This window comes from Aedes aegypti, chromosome 3 (assembly GCF_002204515.2).
Source record: "Aedes aegypti strain LVP_AGWG chromosome 3, AaegL5.0 Primary Assembly, whole genome shotgun sequence".
NCBI lineage: Eukaryota > Metazoa > Arthropoda > Insecta > Diptera > Culicidae > Aedes > Aedes aegypti.
Window position 1 is genome coordinate 168,212,336 of NC_035109.1, and position 24,502 is coordinate 168,236,837.

Genomic DNA, 24,502 nt, shown 5'->3' on the forward strand with positions numbered 1-24,502 from the left:
ACATTTTGTTTTTATCTTCATTTCTCAAAGACATGTGCTTACTTTGCCGGTGTGAAAGTTTATAGGAAAATTTCATAAAACTAATGCCTTTCTTTTGATTAACGTTAATAATTTGTTGTCTTAAAAAATGGCGCGTCGTCCTGAACATCTTGCACCACCAGAAATCGTAGGAATTGATCAAGGTTTGCGAGTGACTATAAACCAACTTACCTCTGCTCAAAATTTTTCAGTTCTACAACGAAGATGAAGCCCGCAAATATACAAACAACACCCGCATAATCGACATCCAGGTGCAGATGTGTGAAAGGGCAATCGAGCTGTTGGCCCTGCCGGAAGACGATACCCACCTCATATTGGACATCGGATGCGGTTCCGGTCTATCCGGAAGTGTGCTGGAAGAGCAGGGCCACGTCTGGGTGGGCGTTGACATTGCCAAGGCCATGTTGGAAGTGGCCGTTGAGCGCGAGGTCGAAGGCGATCTCATCCTAGGCGACATGGGACAGGGAATGCCCTTTAAGGCTGGAACTTTCGACGCAGCGGTTTCGATTTCGGCGCTGCAGTGGCTGTGTAATGCCGATAAGAAGTCACACGTTCCGCAGAAGAGATTGTATCAGTTTTTCAGCACGCTGTTTTCCTCTTTGGTAAGGTCGCTTTTATGTTCCGAAGAATACAGAGCTGGTAAAAGCTTTCGTTTGGTTACTATTGCAATGCAAGTCTATTTATTTTTAGCCAAAATGGTCTCCATTTTCCATTTCTCCTTGCTGTAAATCCTGATGCAAAATTCTAAAAGCTCCAGAAACCCAAGACTCATACGTGACTTTTTTGCAAGTGCTTCAGAAATTAATTCTCACTTTTCTGGAAGAAACACTTTTTGTGATTTCTCCACAGATTTCTTTTGCAAAACCTTTATGAATTTCTAAAGTTCCCCCTCCAGAAATTATTTCATAGGCTTATTTCACATGATCATGTTAAAGAAACTTCGAACAAATACCTGAATTAGTTTCTAAAAGTCATGAAAAAATACGTATGAGCAATAATATTTATCGTAATTTTACGAGAAATCGAGTCTATGAAATATTTGGTCAAATTTTATGAGGAAGAGATTGCTAAAGTTCCTATTTTCAAGACAATCTGTCGCTACCAGCCCTTAAGAATATTATGTGTAATAATTGATGTTCTTCTTCAACAGACACGGAACGCCCGGGCAGTGTTTCAGTTCTATCCGGAGAATTCGGACCAAATCGAACTGGTGACGACACAAGCAATGAAAGCTGGCTTCTACGGTGGCCTGGTTGTGGACTATCCAAATTCGTCCAAAGCGAAGAAATACTTTCTAGTGCTGATGACCGGTGGAATGGTTAAACTGCCGGCAGCGCTTGGAACTGAAGAGGATTCGAGTCAAATTCCGTACAGCAGAAAGCGGGAACTGGCACGTAATGCCCGTGGGAAACCATTGAAGAAATCGCGAGAGTGGGTTCTGCAGAAGAAGGAACGCCGGCGTCAGCAAGGGAATGATACTCGAACCGACTCGAGATATACCGCGAGGAAACGAAGTGGTCGTTTCTGAGGTGAGTGGAGTTATATGGTTTCTATAAATTATTATAAATTGAATTATGAAGGGTTTCCGTTGATCCGAACGTCCACCAGTCAGTGGTCCTCAGCCCGTCAAAGTATGAGGGCATCTTCGTTGCTTGCAATGCATGACACAAGCCGCAGTATATACAATAATAACATTAGAGTGCTCTGGGGCCCAGATAGCCATAGCGGTAAACGTGCAGCTATTCAGCAAGACCAAGCTGAGGGTCGTGGGTTCGAATCCCACCAGTCGAGGATCTTTTCGGGTTGGAAATTTTCTCGACTTCCCAGGGCATAGAGCAGTGATCCTCAGGCCTGTTTTTTCAATCATTTTTATTTCTGATAATGGATAGTTCTCGTAATAATTCAGCGTCATGTTCTTGATTATTTTGGCAGTAGTACAGCTTCCCGTAGAAAAATTTTGTGAAACTTATCAGATTTGAGAGATACAGACACAACGTGCGGCCCGCGGGCCGCACTTTGGTGACCACGGGCATAGAGTATCTTCGTACCTGCCACACGATATACGCATGCAAAAATGGTCATTGGCATAGTAAGCTCTCAGTTAATAACTGGAAGTGCTCATAAGAACACTAAGCTGAGAAGCAGGACCTGTCCCAGTGGGGACGTAACGCCAGAAAGAAGAAGATTAGAGTATTCTGGACATGTTATACAAAATGCTTCTTCCTTAATGCACCGAGGTTCTTGGCTCTTGGTTTTTCTCTCTATTTTATTTTACTTCCGAAGCAGAGTATTTAAGGTAACCCGGGCAAGTGGGACCTAAAGTAACATAGTTGAAACAAACAATACTTACTTATTTGGCTTTACATCAATTATCTTGATAAAGCCTCGCCAACAATATTTCGCCAATTCCCTCGGTTCATGGCCGCTTCTCTCCATCCTCGACTGTGACCCACGCTCTCCAGGTCCTGGTGTACCTGGTCAATCCACCTAGCTCGCTGCGCCCCACGCCTTCTTGTTCCGACCGGATTCGTGACGAACACCATCTTTACAGGGTTGTTGTCCGGTATTCTTGCAACATGCCCTGCCCTGCGTATCCTTCCAGCTTTAGCTACCTTCACGATACTGGGTTCGCCGTAGAGTTGAGCGAGCTCGTGGTTCATCCTTCGCCGCCACACGCTGTTCTCCTGCACGCCGCCGAAGATCGTCCTTAGCACTCGGCGTTCGAAAACCTCAAGAGCTTGCAAGTCCTCCTCGAGCATAGTCCACGCCTCATGCCCATAGAGGACTACCGGTCTTATGAGCGTTTTGTACATCGTGCATTTGGTGCGGGGGTGAATCTTTCTTGACCGCAGTTTCTTCTGGAGCCCATAGTAGGCACGACTTCCACTGATGATGCGCCTTCGTATTTCCCGACTAACGTTGTTGTCAGCCGTCAACAAGGATCCGAGGTAGACGAACTCGTCCACCACCTCGAAGGTATCCCCGTCTATCGTAACACTGCTTTCTAGGCGGGCCCTGTCGCGCTCAGTTCCGCCAACCAGCATGTACTTTGTTTTCGACGCATTCACCATTATCCCGACTCTTGTTGCTTCGCGTTTCAGGCGGGTGAACAAATCTGCCACCGTTCCAAATTTTCGTCCGCGAAGCAAACAAATTGTCCGGATCTCGTGAAAATCGTGCCTCGACTGTTAAGTCCGGCTCTCCGCATGACACCTTCAAGCGCAATATTGAACAACAGGCACGAAAGTCCGTCGCCCTGTCGTAGTCCCCGCCGAGACTCGAACGAACTGGAGTGTTCGCCCGAGATCTTCACGCAGTTTTCCACACCGTCCATCGTTGCTCTGATCAATCTTGTGAGCTTCCCGGGAAAGCTGTTCTCGTCCATGATTTTCCATAGCTCTATGCGGTCGATACTATCGTATGCCGCCTTGAAATCGATGAACAAATGGTGCGTAGGGACCTGGTACTCACGGCATTTCTGGAGGATTTGCCGCACGGAAAAGATCTGGTCCGTTGTCGAGCGGCCGTCGATGAAACCTGCTTGATAATTTCCCACGAACTCGTTTGCTATAGGTAATAGACGACGGAAGAGAATCTGGGATAGCACTTTATAGGCGGTGTTTAGGATGGTGATTGCACGATAATTTTCACACTCCAGTTTGTCGCCCTTTTTGTAGATAGGGCATATAACGCCTTGCTTCCACTCCTCCGGTAGCTGTTCCGTTTCCCAGATTCTGACTATCAGCCGATGCAGACAAGCGGCCAACCTGTCCGGGCCCATCTTGATGAGTTCGGCTCCGATACCATCCTTGCCAGCAGCCTTGTTGTTCTTGAGCTGTTGAATGGCATCCTTAACTTCCCCCATCGTGGGAGCTGGTTGGTTTCCGCTGTCCGCTGTGCTGACGTAGCCATCGCCTTCGCTGTCCTGACCTTCTGTGCCTGTGTTCTCTGCGCCATTCAGGTGTTCATCGTAGTGCTGCTTCCACCTTTCGATCACCTCGCGTCCGTCCGTCAAGATGCTCCCATCCTTATCCCGGCACATCTCAGCTCGCGGCACGAAGCCTTTGCGGGATGTGTTGAGCTTCTGATAGAACGTCCGCGTTTCTTGAGAACGGTTCAGCAACTCCATCTCTTGGCATTCCACCTCTTCCAGGCGACGCTTTTTGTCCCAGAATAGGCGGGTTTGCTGTTTCCGCTTCAGTCTGTATCGTTCCACGTTTTGCCGCGTACCATGCTGCAGCATTGCAGCCCGCGCTGCATTCTTCTCCTCTAAAACCTCCTGGCACTCCTCGTCGAACCAATCGTTTCTTGAGCTCCGTTCCACATATCCGACAACGCTTTCGGCAGCGTCGTTAATGGCTGCTTTGACTGTCCTCCAGCAGTCCTCAAGAGCGGCCCTATCGAGCTCGCCCTCATCCGGCAACGCTGCCTCAAGATGCTGCGCGTGCGCATTGGCGACATCCGGTTGTTTCAGCCGCTCGAGATTGTACCGGGGCGGGCGTCGGTACCGTACATTGTTGATGACGGATAGTTTTGGGCGCAGTTTCACCATCACCAGGTAGTGGTCGGAGTCAATGTTGGCGCCACGATAGGTTCTGACGTCGGTTATGTCGGAGAAGTGCCGTCCATCGATCAAAACGTGGTCGATTTGCGATTCTGTCTGCTGAGGTGATCTCCAGGTGTATCGATACGGGAGGCTGTGCTGGAAATAGGTGCTACGAATGGCCATGTTCTTGGAGGTGGCAAAATCTATCAGTCGTAGGCCGTTCTCGTTCGTCAGCCGGTGGGCGCTGAACTTTCCAATCGTCGGTCTGAACTCCTCCTCCTGGCCAACCTGAGCGATCAAATCTCCTATGATGATCTTGACGTCGTGGCTTGGGCAGCGGTCGTACTCGCGATCGAGCTGCGCGTAAAATGCGTCCTTGTCATCATCAGTGCTTCCGGAGTGTGGGCTATGCACGTTGATTATGCTGAAGTTAAAGAATCGGCCTTTGATTCTTAACTTGCACATTCGTTCATTGATCGGCCACCACCCGATCACGCGCCTTTGCATATCACCCATCACTATGAAAGCTGTTCCCAGCTCGCGTGTGTTGCCGCAGCTCTGGTAGATGGTATGATTACCTCTAAACGTTCGCACCGATGCTCCTGTCCAGCACACCTCCTGCAGCGCTACGATGTCGAAACCGCGGGTCTTCAGTACATCGGAGAGTATGCGAGTACTTCCAATGAAGTTGAGAGATTTGCAGTTCCACGTACCAAGTTTCCAATCGCTAGTCCATTTTCGTCGCTGTGGTCTTTGCCGATTGTTTCGGTCCGTATTCTCTCGTTGACGTTCCTGTGCTGATGTGTTTTTACGGTTGGCTTGCAGGGCCTGACACCAACCCCCTAGATTTCCGGAGGACCATTCCCCCTAAATGTTCGGAGGGCCATAGTGCGCAGTTTAGCTTAGAGTCCTTCTCTGGCACTCGGACGATGATCAGCCGCCCCTGACATGGGAAACAGACGCTGTTGTGAGCCGCTCCTAACATGGAGTACAGACGCTCCAGGTTTGCAAAAGCAAACCCCCCCTTCCCTGTCAGTATACGACCAAAGTTCCCACCGGGGGTTGGTTACCCGATCTTCCCCAAGGTTACTCGTACCCCGGTCAGTACCACGAGGAGATAGGGATAGGAGTTGCTGGGCAAGAGGCTAAGGACCGCACAAAGGGGTCTATTTTATTCCTGCAGGTACGCGAGGTACCAATGGTACGCCATGCCCAGCCATTTACCGCGCCTTGAAACAAACAATATAATTTTCAAATGTCAATATTTTTCAAGTCCAACAACATGGTTACATTTTGACAACATATTTACTAGTGTATGCATGAATTTTATCGAATAATTTCGAAATTGGGAAAACCTTATAAGAAAGTTGTAAAATTAGCCATTAGAAGCAGATACTCGCTAAACAGGGCAAGTCAACAATTGCAATAATAGGATTAATAAATCACATATTTTTAATTTTGAGTACATATTTGATGTAGGTACATAAGGGGTCAATCATACCTGACGCTTTGAGAAAAAACGTACATTTAATTGTATGTCAATCGCAGTTAATATTAACTGATGTTCAAAATAGCGGACTTTGGGGCAAGTGTGCCACCCCTGCTTTTTATAAAAACTTCAATATATATTTTCTCTTTGAGCTTAACAATATGTTCCCTTATAGTTCACAATACAATGATCAAAATATGATGACAATCGCTCTATTTTTCACGTATTTACATCGACTTGAGCAAAGACAACCAAATTTGAGTGGATTTTTATAAGATTTCGTTGTTTCTAAATAGCATGGTGAACGATAAATTATTAACAGATTTTTATAACGTACTGTACATCTTGAAACTATTCAAATGTGTAACTTATTGTGGTATTTGAACGAAAAAAGTATTTAGTTTTACACACGAAATCCAGTTTGATTGAAATGTATACTTATTGGGGCAAGTGTGCCACCTATTTGATAAACAAAAATTATTGGAGTGAAATTTATAAAAATGCAAACATCATCAACAAAATCATAATAATAAACTAAAATGAGATGCCAGTAATAGTTTCTAAAGTTAAGTAGGGGAATAATTGACATGTTTGCCCCCCAAAGCAATTTGTTCTCAAAATATTCAATAATAACATGTTTTTGGCTTATTAACTAAGGGCTTATTCACAAATTTCATAACGCTGAAGGGGGTGGGTGGGTGTCTTCATGATGTTACGGCTCAAACAAAATTTGTAGAATATTCATACAAAATGCGTTACGAGGGGGTGGGTGGGTGTCAAATATGGCCATTTTCGGCGTTATGAAATAAATGAATGATCCCTAACGTTTTACATATCTACATCAATATTTTACCGTTATTTAGTGCTGATATAGTTTAATATTATACATATTCGCCATAATATAAAGGTAATACATATATTGTATTGAATGGGGACAAATATAACCATACTAGTTATTCGAATTAAGCAATAGGGAGTTACGCATGTTACGAACCTTGTTATAAAGCCCCCCCTTATTACGGTAAAGTTAAAATATTTTTTTGAATTATCGATTAGCGTCTGCTTTGTAAGTAATATTAATAGGAAATAAAGAAAATTTCATTACAAGTAGAATTACATGCGATGTTCATTCGGTGGCCGTCTTGCCCCATAGTGTCGAAAAATATGTTAGTTTGGATGATATTTGAGAAGCTCCAAAACTAATACTTTTTGAAATTATTTTCTTTTCGAATGGCACAGTGGTTATGAAAAGATGTGAAACTAACCTCATGAGGCTAAATTGGTGGATTTTATAAGATTTAGGCAAAGTTAGAGAACAATTTGCTTAAGGTGGCACACTTGCCCCAAATTCCGCTATATCATTTACAAGTTATAATATTAAAAAGTAGTACGAAAACTTGAAAAAATGACGAAATTGTATATAAGTTCTTTCATATTGTTATACATGGCAGAAAACTACTTAATGGGGTGTCCTACGCTAGGCAGAAACACGAAAGGCGGAAACACAAAAGGCGGAATTTTGAAAGGTAGAATTAACAAAGAGCGACTACGGACAAAAGGAATCACAAAAGGCGGAATCACATAAGGCTAATTTCAATTAGGCGGACTTTTTGAACCAACAGAGCAAACGGCCGACCGATTGCTCTGCTGGTTCAGCCTGATTTAAATTAGCTTTATGTGATTCTGTTAATTGATTTTAGGAAATAAATAGGCACTGTTACCCATATCGCTCAAATTATCGCAATCCATAACTTCCTCTCAATTTTGATTCTACAACATTAGCCCAAATGACACAAGCCCGAACCGAGCAGCTTGAATTTCACCAGCAATATAACGCGAGAAAACAGCATAAGTTTCTAAAAAAGAATTATGCTGACTCTTAGTGACTCGTGGCGCCAAACATGTTCCAGGTGATAAGTCCAGAAAGAATAGCCGATGATTTAAAGAAGAAAAAATCACTAACAATATATCAAATAAATTTATCCGAAGAGAGAATGAGAGAGAATGATTGACCGCCCGCAGTTGCTACTCCGTTATTGTAAGTTGTACGTACACAGGGAACCAACAGACACTACTCGGGATCAGTAGCATCCTCAATGTGTAAGTACTGGTGCTCGCATTATTATAATAAACAATACCGGCGCCGGCTGCGTCCGAATGCAGGTCAATTTGGGAATGGGAGGGAAATGTTGACGTGTTGCTTTATGGAAGCCGAGGACCCCTCTGCACTTCCACAAGAAAACAATGGGAGTTTGGATATGGGAAAGGATTCGTTTTGGTAAACGGTAAAGATATAATTTTAAATGAATACGTGAACATAAATATACACGGATGATCGATACCGATAGTGCGGTTACTATGCGAACCGGACACGATCCGATTTCCGTCGCTCGCCCTCAAAGGAGCATGCAACAGATTGAACGGATCAAACACTACCAGGCTTCCGAATTCTCACTCACTCTCACGATAATGGAATTATCCCTCACAGCAATTTTCAGCGATTAGCTGCCTTGCGATTTTATCCGTCCACAAAACAAAGCGAAAATAGATAATTGCACATTTCCGCAGCTGTGAGAAGATTGTTTTCTCTTCCTCCGATCCATGGAGAACTTTTCCTGTATCCATCAGTGAAAAAGAAATTATCCCCAGAGTGGAGTGATTTTCGGTTATCCTCCATCGTTGCTCCAGGGAAAATTAGTGTGAGCGATAAACAATGTTCACGTGAGGAAGCGAAAAAAGCATTCTCCTAACGTGCGAAAAATCGTAGATTTCGCATCATCGATACGAAAATTCAGAACCCTGAACACCACTCTATATCAAATAAATTTATCCGAAGAATATACTATGTCCATCATTCAGGCTAGTGGTATTCGAGCTAATATTACTTTCGGGCTAGTGACGGATTCTTCGTACACGATATACGAGTGCAAAAGTGGCATCTTTGGCAAATAAGTGTGGAAGTGCTTATTGAACTCTAAGCTGAGAAGCAGACTCTGTTCCAATAGAGACGTAATGCCAAGAAGAAGAAGCAATAAAACTGGCCAGGTTAATCGAACATTTAGAGCACACCTAGGGCTGATAAAAATAAAAACAGGCACAACTATTTCACCCAACTTCAACCTCGTGTGGAAAGATATTTCTCGGCCATAGTGGGGACACCGTAGCGTAATGAAGGACATTGGGTGATACCCTACAGCTATGTATTATTAGGCTAATAACTACATATAAATTGAAAAAAATATTATGAAACTGTATGCAGGTTTCCATGTTTTTCAATCGGGAGTCTAAGTCCGCTCAGAGATTTTGAATATGCTGACATGAATAGGAAACGCTAACAACTCAGTCTAATTATTAAATAATTATAATTTATATATAATTTCAATATGTTTTTAACCAATACCGCCTTTTTAGATTATGCCTTATGTTATTTTCCGCCTTTTGTTACACGTCTAGGACAGTCTGCCTTTTGAGTTTCTGCCTTTTGTGATTCCGCATTTCGTGTTTCCGCCTTTTGTTAAAGTCCCATTAAAAAGTAGTACGAAAACTTGAAAAAATGACGAAATTGTATATAAGTTCTTTGATATTGTTATACATGGCAGAAAACTACTTAATGCGATGAAATTGGCTTCAACAACAACTAAGTTTGGTAGAAATAAAGTTCAGTAAAAATCAAAAATTATTCATGCATATGATGCATTTCAAATTTAATCTATACTTTACTGTACTAATTATTTAGTCTTGTTGGTTGCTCAGTCGTCTACAAGATAATGTTTATTTAGAATTATTTTTACTTACAAGAAGTCTTACAATCATTGAATTGCTTGTGTTCTAAAAGTGGTGTTCTAAAAGAGGCGGTACTTGGAGTTAACTTTTGGTATGTAAATATAAGCCAATCAGAATTTAGCACTATGCATTACAAGCGAAAAGAAATATAACCATTGGCCTCTTGCATCGTGAGAACGATGCACTTGGCGTAGGCAAGGAGATGGAATTACGCTATTGCATATATCGATTGTCTGGAATGATCGTTGGCGTCAGAGTGTAGTGACAATGACATGGATCATTGCCTGAGTTGTAATTTGAAAAAGGTTGGCAATAATTTGGTTTGAATGTTAGCATGATATGAATGCTTGGGAATTGTGAAGTAAGGTTTTTATGATCGTGGGAAGGTTCAGCATTTCAGTTAATGTGAAATTTAGTTTTACTGTTTTATGCTTTTCACACTCTTTAGGATTTGTGAGAGCTAGGAAACGTTCTGTAATTTGATATTCTTTATGAACATCGGAACATGAACATGTTCTAATGCTTTGTAATGCAAGTCTATCATGCTACAATACCATTGTTCAACTAAAAATCGTTTCTCAAAAAATAATTCGAACAGACAACATTTTATCAATCCTACGTGTTTTGCAGACGAAATTCTACTCGTTCCGCTCTAAACAAACTCAACTTTTCAATTCTAGACCGTTTATTTTCAGTATTTACAAAACGGCGAAAGATTTTCAACTTTCGAAACCTAACCATTGCTTTCCCAGCTCCGTTGTATGGAGAGACAAAGTGACAAACCACGAATCAAAACAAAACATAGCGATCCTTTATCCTTTATTCGTTATCAAACGTCAACATCCCACCGCAAAATCGCTAGTGTTTGGAGGGGATTTTAACCTCCAAATTGCCAAATAACCTCCAAATCATCACCTCCAAGTGAGTTCTAATACCCTCCGTTATTTGAAATATGGTGGCGCGTCGATCGTCGCAAGTTTATCGTTAAACAGTCAATAGAGAGATAAGCGGAAGTAAAATGGAATGATTTGTCAACAGACCAGCAGTGCTGATTTTGCTCGGCGTCGAGAATAATATTGTAACACGGACATGACTTCCTCATCCCTCCCCTTGGTTATGCGACCTTGCCGCGATGAGAGGGCATAATCCATTAGCGCATATGATGGAAACCAAAGGCGTAACCTGTAGTGGTGGTATCACATTTTGGCACTTTTTGCTTAAAGCCGCGTCATAATTCATATGGCATAGACGCAATAATATCTCGGATGTGATCCAACGGACATTCTGCGTCATTGATAGAATTGATGCCCATTTCAAATAATTAATCTATTCGAAGTAGACATTAATACTATTGGTGACGTTCAGTTTGCCTTTTGCTAACCAGAATGATCCGTAGCCACTCTTACTATTAGCTATCATATACGACGAAAGGAATACTTAGGAAATCTTAGGAAAATGACTAGTAGATTCACTGAGTAGAAATAAGTGGCGACAATCTTATTTTAATATGGTTTTTACATTGCCATAATAAGGAACACTTTTTTTTTGTAACAGCGGTATAAATAATCTAATTCCAGCTTCATTTTCGCAAAATTTACAAGTAGAAAGTAGGCGTTGTGAAGCAATGCCACCGAAAAGTGAATCTTGTAGGAGACTGTAATAGAAGCCTAAGGTAACTTTACTCTTCAATATTCACTATAAAAATGACTATGGAAAGTAAGACGCTGAGATCGATAATTAGGGTACACTTGCTAGTTTCGAAAAATTGTTGAACAGACAAGGAAAGCGACTTTTTTCTTTAAGGATATATGAACGTAATGACCAATAAATACTTTTAACAACAAAAAATGAAATTAACTAGAACTCTTACTAAACACCCTAATTTTGTTAAGACTTGACGACAATTGACATTTAAGACTCTAATCTTACGTAAAAGACAGGAGTAATCAGAATAGCACTTGAATGACAAATTATTCAAAACCATTTCGACTAGACAGTATTAGTAATGACACTACTACACTACTATTTCAAACAATTTCTGATGGAACTGCTGATTTTCACAATGCTTCCTTTTCTCAGAAGCAAGGTAATATGGGTACTTTTCAATACTAATAAAAAAAGCAGTGTTCATTAGCCTGGGACACGGTTATATGAAAAATTTAGATTCTCGCTCCAGTCCACTTTTTGAATTGCATTTAGGTCCCATAACAACTGTGCAAAATTTCAGCTCGATCGGAGAAACTATATTTTAGCGCCAGGCGTTCAAAGTTTGTATGGGATTTACTATGGGAAAACTTACAGTGGCTCAATTTCATTTTCGTACGGGGCACTGTTTTCATATCAAGTTGGTATAAAACTATTAAATGGTGCATGGACTTCGATATACTTTATCAATAATGTAGGTTATAGGTGTCATCTATTGTTTGGCAATGACAAACTGTATTCATTTGCTTAAATCTTTGGAATAATGGAAAAGTATTGAGATTGTGTCTATAATTGACCCAATTCCACATTCGTACACCGAACAAAAAAGAAATATACAGCATTCAAAACTAATTTCTAATGGACTAGATGATTACTTAAGCCCTTCGTTGAGTTGTTCAGATGCAGTAGAATACATTTGGAAAATTTATAAACGGATATATTTGAAACTTAAGTAAATTTAAGAAAAATACCAGTTTTCCCATGTTTTTTGCTAAAATATTCGGTAAGTCGAAAAATAAATTGCATTTTTTTCATCATCACTTCCTTAAGAATGATAATTGCGAATATTGCACAAGTTTCAAAAAATTATAATCAGTTTTAGAGTAGCTAAGAGTGGATATCGACAACTTATACTTTTGAATCTTAGGTAATATAATATTTATAACAAATCCAAAACCAAAAATTTTTGTCAATTTCTTTATGTTTGGCTCCTAAATGTATATACATAATCCATAGTTAATGTTCCTATCAAAACATTGCGTAATTATCATTTTCAATTTACATTTTACCACCAAACATGATTATAGAGATTTAAAGAATAAATATTATTGCCATAACCGCAACACAAACGTGTTTTTAAAATGATGAAAACAACAGGATATATTCTATTAAATAGTGCATCAATGTTTTCTGCTCATTCAAGTTATTTTGTATTTTTCTTATAAAATCAATAAATTGCAAAATAGGGTGCTATTTTGAATATAATTTAAATATTATTTCAAAGATAATTGAATATTACGATGACATCAATTATGTGGAGGTATGTACAGCGTAGTTTAGGGTACTTTATTGTAAAATGAAGTTCGTAGTTCAAATTATTTTTACAGACAAATTCGAAATTAACATTTACCTGTTGTTTAGAATGAAAATTTGGTTTACATTGATTAAAAATATCATTTTAGAAGAGTTTTGAACTTATGGCACAACAATTTTCTGAACTCAAAAGGGATAAAAACTGTTTATGATTTCTGTAAAGTGTATATATTTCAACTAAATTTCTATCAGAGCTTACGAGTATAATCTATAGATTGGATCCAATGACAAAAATAAACGTAATTGTTCGAATTATTGGATTTTATAGCAAAAATCATTGGAAAACTGGCATTTCTCATAATTTTACCTAAATTTTATATGTGTCCACTAATAAATTGTCCAAATGTATTTCACTACATCTGAACATCATAATAAAGCACTTCAGTAATCAAATAGAGCATCTAAATTTAGTTTTGAACGTTGTGCGTTTGAATTTTGGTAGGTGTACGAATATGGAATTGGGTGAATTTTAGACATCAATTCAATATTTTTCTATTAATCCAAAGATGAATGTAAATGGAAATATTTTGTGCTTGGCAAACAATAGATGACACCTATTACCTTCAATGTGGATAAAGTATTTGTAGCTCAATACTTCATTTAATAGTTTTTTACTAACTTGATGTGGAATCAGTATCCTGTACGAATATGAAATTGGGCCACTGTACTTTTGCAAAGAAAAATCGCCAGAGGTCGCCTATTGACCTCTAAAAAAATCTGAACACAGATCTCGATAGGTTTTTCTACAATGAACAACATTGCCGAAGACCGGAAAGCAATCCGATGCTTGTGAAAAAAGTTATTAGGCATAGATCATTCGGAAATTTTGCCCGATTTTGTTATTCCTTTAAGTGTTAATCAACGTCGCCTTGCAAATAGGTTTTCATTGAATAACTTTTTTCACAAGTGTCGGATTGTTTCGCGGTCTTCGGCAATATTCTTCATTGTAAAAATACCTATCGAGTTCTGTGTTCAGAATTTTTATAGAGGTCAATGGCAAAAGCCAGACCGAGGGTTCAGCCTTGACAAGTTAAGCTGTCAGGCAGCTCCAACTGAATACCATACAAAAAAAAGGATAACTTTATTGATGCAAAAAGGTTGACTTCCGATCAAATTAATGCAATGATATAATGCTTGTGGTTACTTGGGTTGTTACACTGAACCAAGGAATCATGTAAGATTTTTCTGAAAACACATTTCAGATAAAACACATACATTTGATGAGAAAATCATATACAAATTAATGGATTGTTTTAATGAATTCCATGCAAAAATCAGATGAAAATTAATTTTTTCGTTCGTGATTCTTATATGATCGATGATATACATTTTCAAAGGATTTATTTTGTATTTTAGGGATTATTTCTATCAAATAGTGGGAAAATATAAGTTGCGTTTTAATTTCTTTATTCACATTGTTATACAAAATACATGTTTTCATTGATATCTTGCACTTTGGACTACTGACTCCAAATCCGTTTTTTTTTCCTACCATCTTCATCGTCTGCGACTGGTTTTTTTTCTAATGAAATGTTCTATCATCTCTCTGTAAATTTTGAATCTGCAATAAAGCAACAAATTTATTTGATTGTTTGGTATATGAACATTGATCTTACCTTTCTTTGCCATTAATCAATGACATTGCACTGAAAGCTTTTGAAATTCAACCAACCAAGTGCGCCATGTTGAAAACAGAGCTGTTAAATGTCATGAATATCACGTAACTTTGACATTTCTCGCGTAACTTTTCAAAACGACATATCTAACAATTCACATATTTCGAGTAAATCGAACTTTTGAAGGTTGTGAAAATATACTTTGAAACTTTATCAAACTGAAACATTTTTTCCCCACTGTGTTGCTTGCAGAGGGGAGCAGTATGATAGAGTTCAACGTAAGAAATGACATTTTGATAATTTATTCGGAAATTACACTGAAATCTATAAAAACATCAGATAGGACGTTTTGACCAAAAATATGTACATAGGATAAATCACATAGGTCGTTCTGTTTCAACAATTTTTGAATATTGCTAATATTATCCTTCCTGTGGAAAAAGTCATCGGAAAATTTGTTTCCCGGTGACTTTCCGAATTAGGGGAAAGTGGGGCAGTTTGGCTACCTTAAGGAAAAGTCAACAAAAGTCCTGAAAATATTATGGGAACTTCTGATTTTTGCATGATTTCCAGCAATTCTTAGATCAATACACTAGATCAGTATGATTTCCGTTGTCTTATAAAGTTCACGAACAAATGAACGATTTTTCAAAATTTGTAAATTTTTGAGTCGAATTTTTACCGATGGGGTGAAATGAGCACCCTATTTTTGGTTGTAAAATTATCTCATATAATCTAAAATTTCAATTATATTTTTCATTACATTTGAAAGTTATTAGTGTTTATAAACACGCAGTGGAAAAAGATTCAATTTTGAAGAACATTATAACAGTCAAACATCATCATTCTAAAATGATGAAATTTGAAAAAGCTATTCGGGGCAATATGAGCAGTTTTTTCGAACTTCATTTATTTCTTTTTCTTCAGGTTTCGAACACTGACTTATAGCATGCCTGTTGCTTAATTTCCTTGTCAGCTTTGGGGTTGCATGCTATTTCAGATGAAATTGCAAGGATGTATGCAGTTTTCAAGGGGTGCTCATTCCACCCCATTGGCCAAACCGCCCCGACTACCCCTACTATCGTTTGGCAATATTTGCTGATGCTATATTTCGACTGGGAAAGTGTAATGAAAATCGTATAGTTGAGATTCTTCAAACTTTAGAGACTTTAAATTGAAATATTTTTTTATCTTTATTAACGAGATTTTTAGCCCTAGACTAGTTCATCTCGGGACCAACGGCTTTACTTCCCTTCCGAAGGAAGTCCTCACTATAACATTTTTCGTCATAAGTGACTATCTCGGGGATGGGATTCGATCCCAGATCCTCGGCGTGAGAGGCGTGTGTTCTAACCACTACACCAGGTCCGTCCCCTGAAATAAATATATTGTAATATTTGGCAACCTCTTTTAGAGAAGTTCCATAATATCTAATAGCTTTTAACACTTTAAGTAAAGTGTTTCTTAAGTTAGCAGCACGTTCTGTTTTACTATAATAATTGCGAACTTTGTTTATGTACCTACCTGAAGAGCATCACAAATTCAATCTCTAATGAGAAACTTTTCACTTGCTCCACGTGATTAGAAAGTTGAAGGTGTTTTAATTCTAAAACTTTTTTATTTCAGTTTGAAACTTTCTGAGATAACAACTTAGAAGTGGCAAAGATTTTTTTCCGCAGCTTTTTGCCACTGCAAATCATAAATTAAGATTGCACGCCGCCAACTTGTTACGAAGTTATAGTTGACAGGTTAACAATATTTCGCTCTATTATTGAATAATGGCTGAAAAATCTCAGTATTCTCTTACCTATCGTAATCTTCTGAATGTCCTTAAAGGTTTGTGCATGAGTTTAAATATAATAAATATACAAATAATTTTCACTTACCCCATTTACCCACTTGCCCCGCGATATCTTAACAAATTTGATTCGTTCCAACAAATCTGAAGGCTTATCTAATGGTCTTGCTCTTCTAGATATAGAAAAAACATTCGATAGTGTTTGGCATGAAGGCTTGATTGTAAAATTAAAAAAACTTTAATTTTCCAACATACAATGTTAGAATAACTCAAAGTTATCTGTCAAATCGGACACTTCAGGTTAATTATCAGAACTCCAGGTCTGAAAGACTTCCTGTAAGAGCTGGTGTTCCCCAAGGCAGCATTTTGGGACCAATATTGTACAATATTTTCACATCTGACTTACCTGAGTTACCTCAGGGATGTCAAAAATCTTTGTTTGCGGATGACACAGGCCTCTCCGCCAAAGGACGAAGCCTGCGTGTCATCTGTAGTCGATTGCAAAAAAGTTTGGATATTTTTTCTTCATACTTGCAAAAATGGAAGATTTCTCCTAATGCTTCCAAAACTCAACTAATAATATTCCCACTTAAACCAAAAGCTCTTTATTTGAAAACTTTAAGTAGACATGTTGTTGCGATAAGGGGGGTTCCGATAAATTGGTCAGATGAAGTTAAGTATCTAGGCCTCATGCTAGAAAAAAAAATTAACTTTCAAAAATCACATTGAGGGCATTCAAGCCAAATGTAAAAAAAATGTTAAATGTCTTTATCCCCTTATTAATAGAAAATCAAAACTTTGTCTTGAGAACAAGATTTTGAACTTCAAACAAATTTTCAGGCCAGCCATGTTGTATACTGCACCAATATGGACTAGCTGTTGTAATACCAGGAAGAAAGTTCTGCAGAGAATTCAAAATAAAATTTTGAAAATGATTCTGAAGCTTACTCCCTGGTATAGTACAAAGTTTCGATGATGACGATGATTACGATGACGGAGCGTTGAACGTTAAATAAATTGAAAGCGTTTTTTATAAGCAGATGAAATCAACTCTACTGTAAAAAATCTGAACTGCTACGGTAAATGAAATGTAATATGTTGTAATTGTAATTGTAATTGTAATTGCTCAATCCACACCCTGGCAGACAATTATCCGCCAATCTAGACACGGGCTGGGTGAGGACCTACCAAGCCTCCCCCGTTAACATGTCCTATACCGTTTAGCACACCGGGTTCTTCCACAAGCAGGCGCCGGAATTAAAGCGGTCCCACAAGTTTCAGATACATTAAATAGATATAGTCCCTCTGCCACTAAACCGAATAGCGCCCTCCACCTCATCACCAGCACTGCCCATCCCGCACACCAAACAAAATGTCGGAAGTGGCGTGCCGTGTAGCACATCAGATGTTCTACAGAGCACACCACCTCCGACACCATGCTCAACGTACAGCAAAGACAGCGCTAATAAAAGCGGAATGCGCCATTCGATTCAGTACCAGAGGGACTATAAATGTAACGAAGAGGAAATGAAAAGATAGTAGAAATGGTTTGGCTGTTGGATTGCTGGAACGAGAAGAAAGAAATAAAATTATTACGTTAAAACGTGATATTTATAGTTGAATAAATGTATCGATAGTTTCTCATCTGTTTCTTTTCCGTATCGTAGTTCCGTCGATTCTATCCACCTCGAGTTTTGTCGACTCCGCTCGGGCAATGAGGACCGTGATGAAATGAAAAATATAAAAATATAAAAATATGAGCATTAGTGTTTATCTATTATTTAATGTGGTTCTCATTTGCTTTCAAATACCTAAGTAACATGTGAACTCTGCCTCTATTAGAAAATTCTAATAAATCATAATTTATTCTCCTCCACTTTCCCTAACACAAAGTATTCCTATTTAATAAGACAAGTGCAAAAGCACAAATAAAAGTGTGAGACCGCATCGAATCATGTTGATGCCCTCAGAGCACTCATTCTTCGATTTGCGAAATATGAGTCCGCTGAAAACACCGACCCGACTCGACGCAATCGCGCACCTCTACCGGCACCTCCGCACATGTAAAAACTTCTGCGATAATCCTGTGGTGTGAAAGAAATGCGCAATATTATTTTGATTCCAATCCTAACTTCATGACCCGTAGGCTCTACGCGTATGATTGTTCATTATTTTGGCTAAATATACCTGTTTATACCTGTACATCAGAAAAAAAAAAAAAAAACGAAAAACGACTACGAATATCTTGCAGCGTAAAGTTTAAGTGATAAAATATTCATCCTCTCTTCGACCCTGCACTATAATAAACTCCTAATATAACGCCGAGCTAAAGATTCTTTCTAGCGTTACACAATCTGAACAAGAAACCATTTTCAAATACTTCCCATAATTTATGCGAAGCAAAACAGATTCCACTTTCTACGTAATGTAACCCAGCATAAACAGCTGTCCAACTCTCCAGACCAACGCCCTCCAAGATCCAAGGTGCTGCTGCCTTACGTTCAAAACTTCTTTCCTCAAAGTCTGTCTATCAATTCCGAACTCTATTGCATACTACAATACCAATCAGACCCTATTCCTGACAATACACAGAGTCACAACCCCAATGTGATGGATTTACCCACAACCTTGTCATAACCCCTCTTACGTTTCGCTATCCTCGGAAGTCACCCATATTGATGCTTGGCAAAAAATATCAGTATTCAATCCACAAATCCCAGATTACACCACATTACGTTGGTCCGTTTGGCGTCGCCGGTGGATACCTGTTCTGACATTCTTTTCTTTCAAACCCCATTTCAAGCCTGTCCCCCCACTTTATCAATAAGAATGTTGACGAATCACGATAATCTGAAGATCGTGACCAGAACGGAGGTAGGATTTATCACTAGGGACCAACCACCACCATGAAATGTAATATGTTGGTAACAAAATCTTAATGAAAGCTTAAATTTGTTTTACCAAATTAGGATGATAGTGTTGTCTATCACAGAACACCTAGATTTAAGTAATATTTGGAATGATACTAATAAAGAAATAAAAATACCCTATCTAGTGCCGCTAGTTCAGTAAGTATTCGCACTCAACATTTTGGAGTATGTACCTATGTTTGGTTTTATATTTATTACAGCTGATTGTAACTTTAAAAGTTCTAGGGCCTTTCACAGTATCTAACATACAAATCGGTTATGAAATCAGAGATATTTGTCTATAAATAAGCTTTATTTGTATAAGGACTAAGTTTTAACATTTTTCCATAGTGCTTTAAAAGCATTTTCATTTATTTACATTACTTGTCGCCTTGGACTCAAACTACCAATTACTGTACCTTTATTCTACTTTTTATCATCCGATGTCCTCTCTTGCGCCTTTGGCGTATCGTGAGAACGTTCGTTCAACAGTATCAAGCCATAGAACATGGCAACGCCAACCATCGCGTAAACCACGTATCCTTGAAGGACGTGCGAGTCGATTTGGCTTTCCCGCTCTGCTTTGGCGCGAAACTTGGCATCGGCTGCTTTCTTTCGTTCGAAGTTTTTCCCATAATGGTTGCGGGACCACTCGTCAAAATCGTAGATAGGTGTCCGCCCCGATGCCGTTGGGACGTGCGCCCGGGTCATACGTTTCTTGTAGAAGCGGGTCTGCGGATCGTCTTCTTCCGGTTCTCTTTCGACCGGTTGGTGCTGGGCATATTGCCGACCCGCAGTATGAAGTATTCCCTTATCGTACAACTTTCGAAGTCGGTAATTTCCTAGCACCTCGTAGGCCTCGGTAATGGAGCGGAATTTGTCCGCTGCGTTGTCACAGCCTTTGTTCTTGTCCGGGTGGTATAGCTTCGATAGCTTGTAGTAAGCTTGCTTGATGTCATTCTGGGTTGCACCTGGAGTCAATCCGAGAGAATCGTAATGCGAGCGCTGCAGGATATTGCACAAACTTATGCATCGATGCACCACTAGATAAGCTGCACTTTTGCCACTATTTTCCACATTCAACTTGCTTTGGTTGAGGATACTGTTTATTACGTTTGAAGATTTGAAAATGCTCATCTCCAAACGTAGTTCAAAATTGGTTTATTTGTGCAATTTAAAAAATGTTCATTTTTCAATGTTTTACGTAAAAATCTACCAACCAAAACAAGCTGACGATTGGAACAACAGATGTTATGTCAGAACTGTCAGATCAAGCGATTTGCCATGCCGTACACGCTCGTTCAAATCTACTCAAAAGAGAGTAACTTTGACTCACTTTTGAAGTTTCAAGTTAGCTGTCAAAAGTGAGTAACTTTATTTTATCAAAGTGAGTAACTTTTTACTCAACCATGAAAGAAAACGACCTTACTCACTTTTGAGTAAACACAAACATATTTGACTCACTTTGTAAACGTCAAAGACTTGTGAAAATTTCGCGCGCTCGAACTGACAATTCAAGACTAACAATTCAAAAGGCCTCATCTCCAAAAAGTAAACAATGAGAAAAATGCAATCTCGTTTTGTCAAACAATAAATCAAATTTATATTATGAATTTAAGCTTTTTATGTCATTTTATCGTCCAGAAAGTCGATGGATAAACTGATTTATAGCTATGAATATTCATTACTATCATTTTAGCAAAAAATCCTGCTAAAAAAACGAGTCAAAGGAAATGAGGCTTTTATTTCACCAAAAGCTGTGCAGCCTTTTTCATTTGTGCCCATAGACGCCGGCCGACGCTGATGAGGCCTGTGAGTTGACGCCTTTGTTTACTCTAAAATGTGTTGAGGCCTTCTAGTTGTGGCTTGTTTTTTCATCATCTTCTGATGTGGCCTTTTGAAAATCATTCAAAATTGATGATGAAATAAGAAATTTGAAGTGTAGAAGAGTGTTAAGTGGTGAAGTAAAGTACATGGAGATCCCTACAGCAAGAGAAGATTCGTGCGGTCGATTAAATATGTGATTGATTGAACCCTTCGTCATCCATGAACATTATGTATGTGCTACGCGAGTTTGTCGTCGAGAAAATGTATGGAAAATTGGTTCAATTGATATAATATTGCAATTAAACGTTATTTTTCATGCAATTGAAACCAAATCGTGTTTTTGTTGATAATTTGTGAAGTACAGACAGGCTGACACAGGTATTATTAGGTAGTATGATACAAAATACATCACTTCCCAGGAACCCGACAGAAAATTTGATTATGTTCGCTGTTGAAACTATCGCTGTGTAAAATAATACAGGGAGCGGAGCGGCTGAAGTATAACTTGTATCTGCTAAGTAAATTTGAAACATTTTTTCGTAATTTTAGTTGCAATTTTGATGTTTGTTTAATAGGCCTCAACTCGGTTTCAAGTAAATATAGAAATGGGGCCTTTTTGGGAAAAGGCCGCATTTACGATTAATATCCTAATTATCGGGAAATGAGATGGGGCCTTTTAGAAAAATGATAATTTTTCAACTTTCATGCATATTTTTGCATGACTATTGTATGTTACAGTAAGAATAGGCTCTTATACACTTAAATCAGCAGAAACCCGATTTGTTTACATTTTGGACTTGAGGCCTTTTCAATTGTTGGTCTTGAATTCCTCCGTTGTGGTGAAATCTCTTCCGACGGTGATATCGGACTGTTTTCAAAAACAATCAAGACAAAAGCCTAGCCGGAAGAGCAATGACAGTTAGTTTGCTTAAAACTTCGCTTCGGAAGTCGAATTGGCGAATTCCAGATTAGTGCTGCGAAGTCAATAATCCTGATATCAAGTGAAGCGAGGTCAGAGTGAAAATGGCCAAGTCCTGGTTTTGATCGAACAACCACAAGAAAAAAATATAAACAGTAAGTTTTACCGTCGTACTTTTTATTGGACTAATTATCAATTCTTTACAGTCTAACTGGGAAGGCTACTGGCTCGGTCAAACTACATCCTCCATGACTTTCATCAATCCCCCAGAGATTTATAACATCCGGGGATCCATTCCAGAGCAGCGAAAATTTTAACTCAAATATCATTTTTTTTAACTTGTTATACATGTATTATTCATATAGTTATGTAAGAGATCATGAATAAATATTATGCTCTTTGTATATTTCTTCTGATTTTATGAATAACATAATACATTTATTTCCAAAAATATTATTTCCTGAAGTGAGTGACATCTACTCACTTCGCAAATTTCAGATTAAACGAAGTGAGTAAGTGTTACTCCCATATTGACATTTGACAATGTTACTCTAAAGTGAGTAACGATGGTGTTACTCACTTTTGAGCAGTTCCACTTTGTTCCGAAGTGAGTCTAAATCTACTCACTTTTGAGTAGATCTGAACGAGCATGTATAGGCCTATTCACATGACGTCTCAAATCAGCTGATCGGGAAGCACTTTGACAGTTCTTCTATGAAAATGACAGGCCCGTGTTAGCACCGGTCCTCCACCGATGTAAACAAATGCATAGACGGATCTGTCACATGAAAAGGCCTATATGCATATACAAATCTATCAAAATGACATGACAATCGGATTTTCCCAATAGAGCTTAGTGACATTTGAACACACGTAGACTAGCATACGCTCGTCATACACAGTTTGTTTTTGTTTTCCTCAAAGAAACTTGCACACGCTTTCCAGACTCACCAAAATGCATATGGAAATATTACCCAATTTGAAAAATTTAAACCCGTTTTCTGCGTGTTTTTCGAGACTGAGTGCATATTGTTTTCCTCTAAGGTTCACAACTACATCTACACTAGGGTACCCATTAGCCTGGGACACGGTTATATGAAAAATTTAGATTCTCGCTCCAGTCCACTTTTTGGATTGCATATAGGTCCCATAACAACTGTGCAAAATTTCAGCTCGATCGGAGAAACTATATTTTAGCGCCAGCCGTTGAAAGTTTGTATGGGATTTACTATGGAAAAACTTACTTTTGCAAAGAAAAATCGCCAGAGGCCGCCCATTGACCTCTATAAAAATTATGAACACAGATCTCGATAGGTATTTCTACGATGAACAACATTGCCGAAGACCGCAAAGCAATCCGATGCTCGTGAAAAAAGTTATTAAGCAAAGACTATTCGGGAATTTTGCCCGATTTTGTTATTATTGTTATTCCTTTACGTGTTAATCAACGTCGCGTTGCCAATAGGTTTTCATTGAATAACTTTTTCAACAAGTTTTGGATTGTTTCGCGGTCTTCGGCAATATTCTTCATAGTAAAAATACCTATCGAGATCTGTGTTCAGAATTTTTATAGATATCAATGGGCGACCTCTGGCGATTTTTCTTTGCAAAAGTACACGCAGAAGAATTTCTGTATGTTAAGATTACAATACTGTCAATTACTTTTACTTACGCACAAATAGTTGTTTCGAAATAAAATTAACTTATGCCAACACTAAATTAACGTCAAATCAAATACACACACTTCTTTGATTGAGCTATCCACTTGTACTTATAACAATTATAATTTTGATAATTATCACTATTCGGAAACATTCACCTCCCTAGACTTCAAGTCATGCTCACAAATCTACTTACTTCTAACTTGCAAAGAATAGTGTAGGTGCTAAGATGACCACCTCTCACGCAGGAGACCACATATCAAGTTTGTCAACTCGCCTCGCCCTTTGTTTTCATTTTTGCAATGTTATTTTTAGACCGACAAAGCAGCACCGAATCTTTTCAGATATGTTGATAAAGCAGAACAAAATACTGAGTAAACATTGCAAAATATTGTAAACTCAATAAAATTCACTTTGAGTCAACTAAAATATAGTTAAATTTTGACGTTTGACGTTTGTAAATTCAATCAAAAATATAGTTGTCAACAACTGTATGGTATAGTTATGTTTAACAATATACTGTCAATTCAACTATATTTTTAGTTATCTCCAAATTAACCTTAAAATATAGTTAAATTGACCGGAAAAATGATTACGAACACTATATTTTGTTCTCCG

The 24,502-nt window shown here is 38.7% G+C and overlaps 2 protein-coding genes across 2 annotated transcripts; one reads left to right on the forward strand and one right to left on the reverse strand.

The window, feature by feature from the left end:
- LOC5574140 (probable 18S rRNA (guanine-N(7))-methyltransferase) lies at positions 1–1,611 on the forward strand. The gene is made up of 3 exons (XM_001661159.2): positions 1–166; positions 231–641; positions 1,190–1,611. Exons 1-3 carry the CDS (start codon positions 128–130, stop codon positions 1,565–1,567), a joined length of 828 nt encoding a protein of 275 aa, XP_001661209.1. The 5' UTR covers positions 1–127; the 3' UTR covers positions 1,568–1,611.
- An 18,143-nt stretch (positions 1,612–19,754) lies between these two features.
- LOC5574141 (dnaJ homolog subfamily C member 30) lies at positions 19,755–20,747 on the reverse strand. The gene has a single exon (XM_001661160.2). The coding sequence runs from the start codon at positions 20,612–20,614 to the stop codon at positions 19,904–19,906; it is 711 nt and encodes a 236-aa protein (XP_001661210.1). The 5' UTR covers positions 20,615–20,747; the 3' UTR covers positions 19,755–19,903.
- Positions 20,748–24,502: the final 3,755 nt, after the last annotated feature.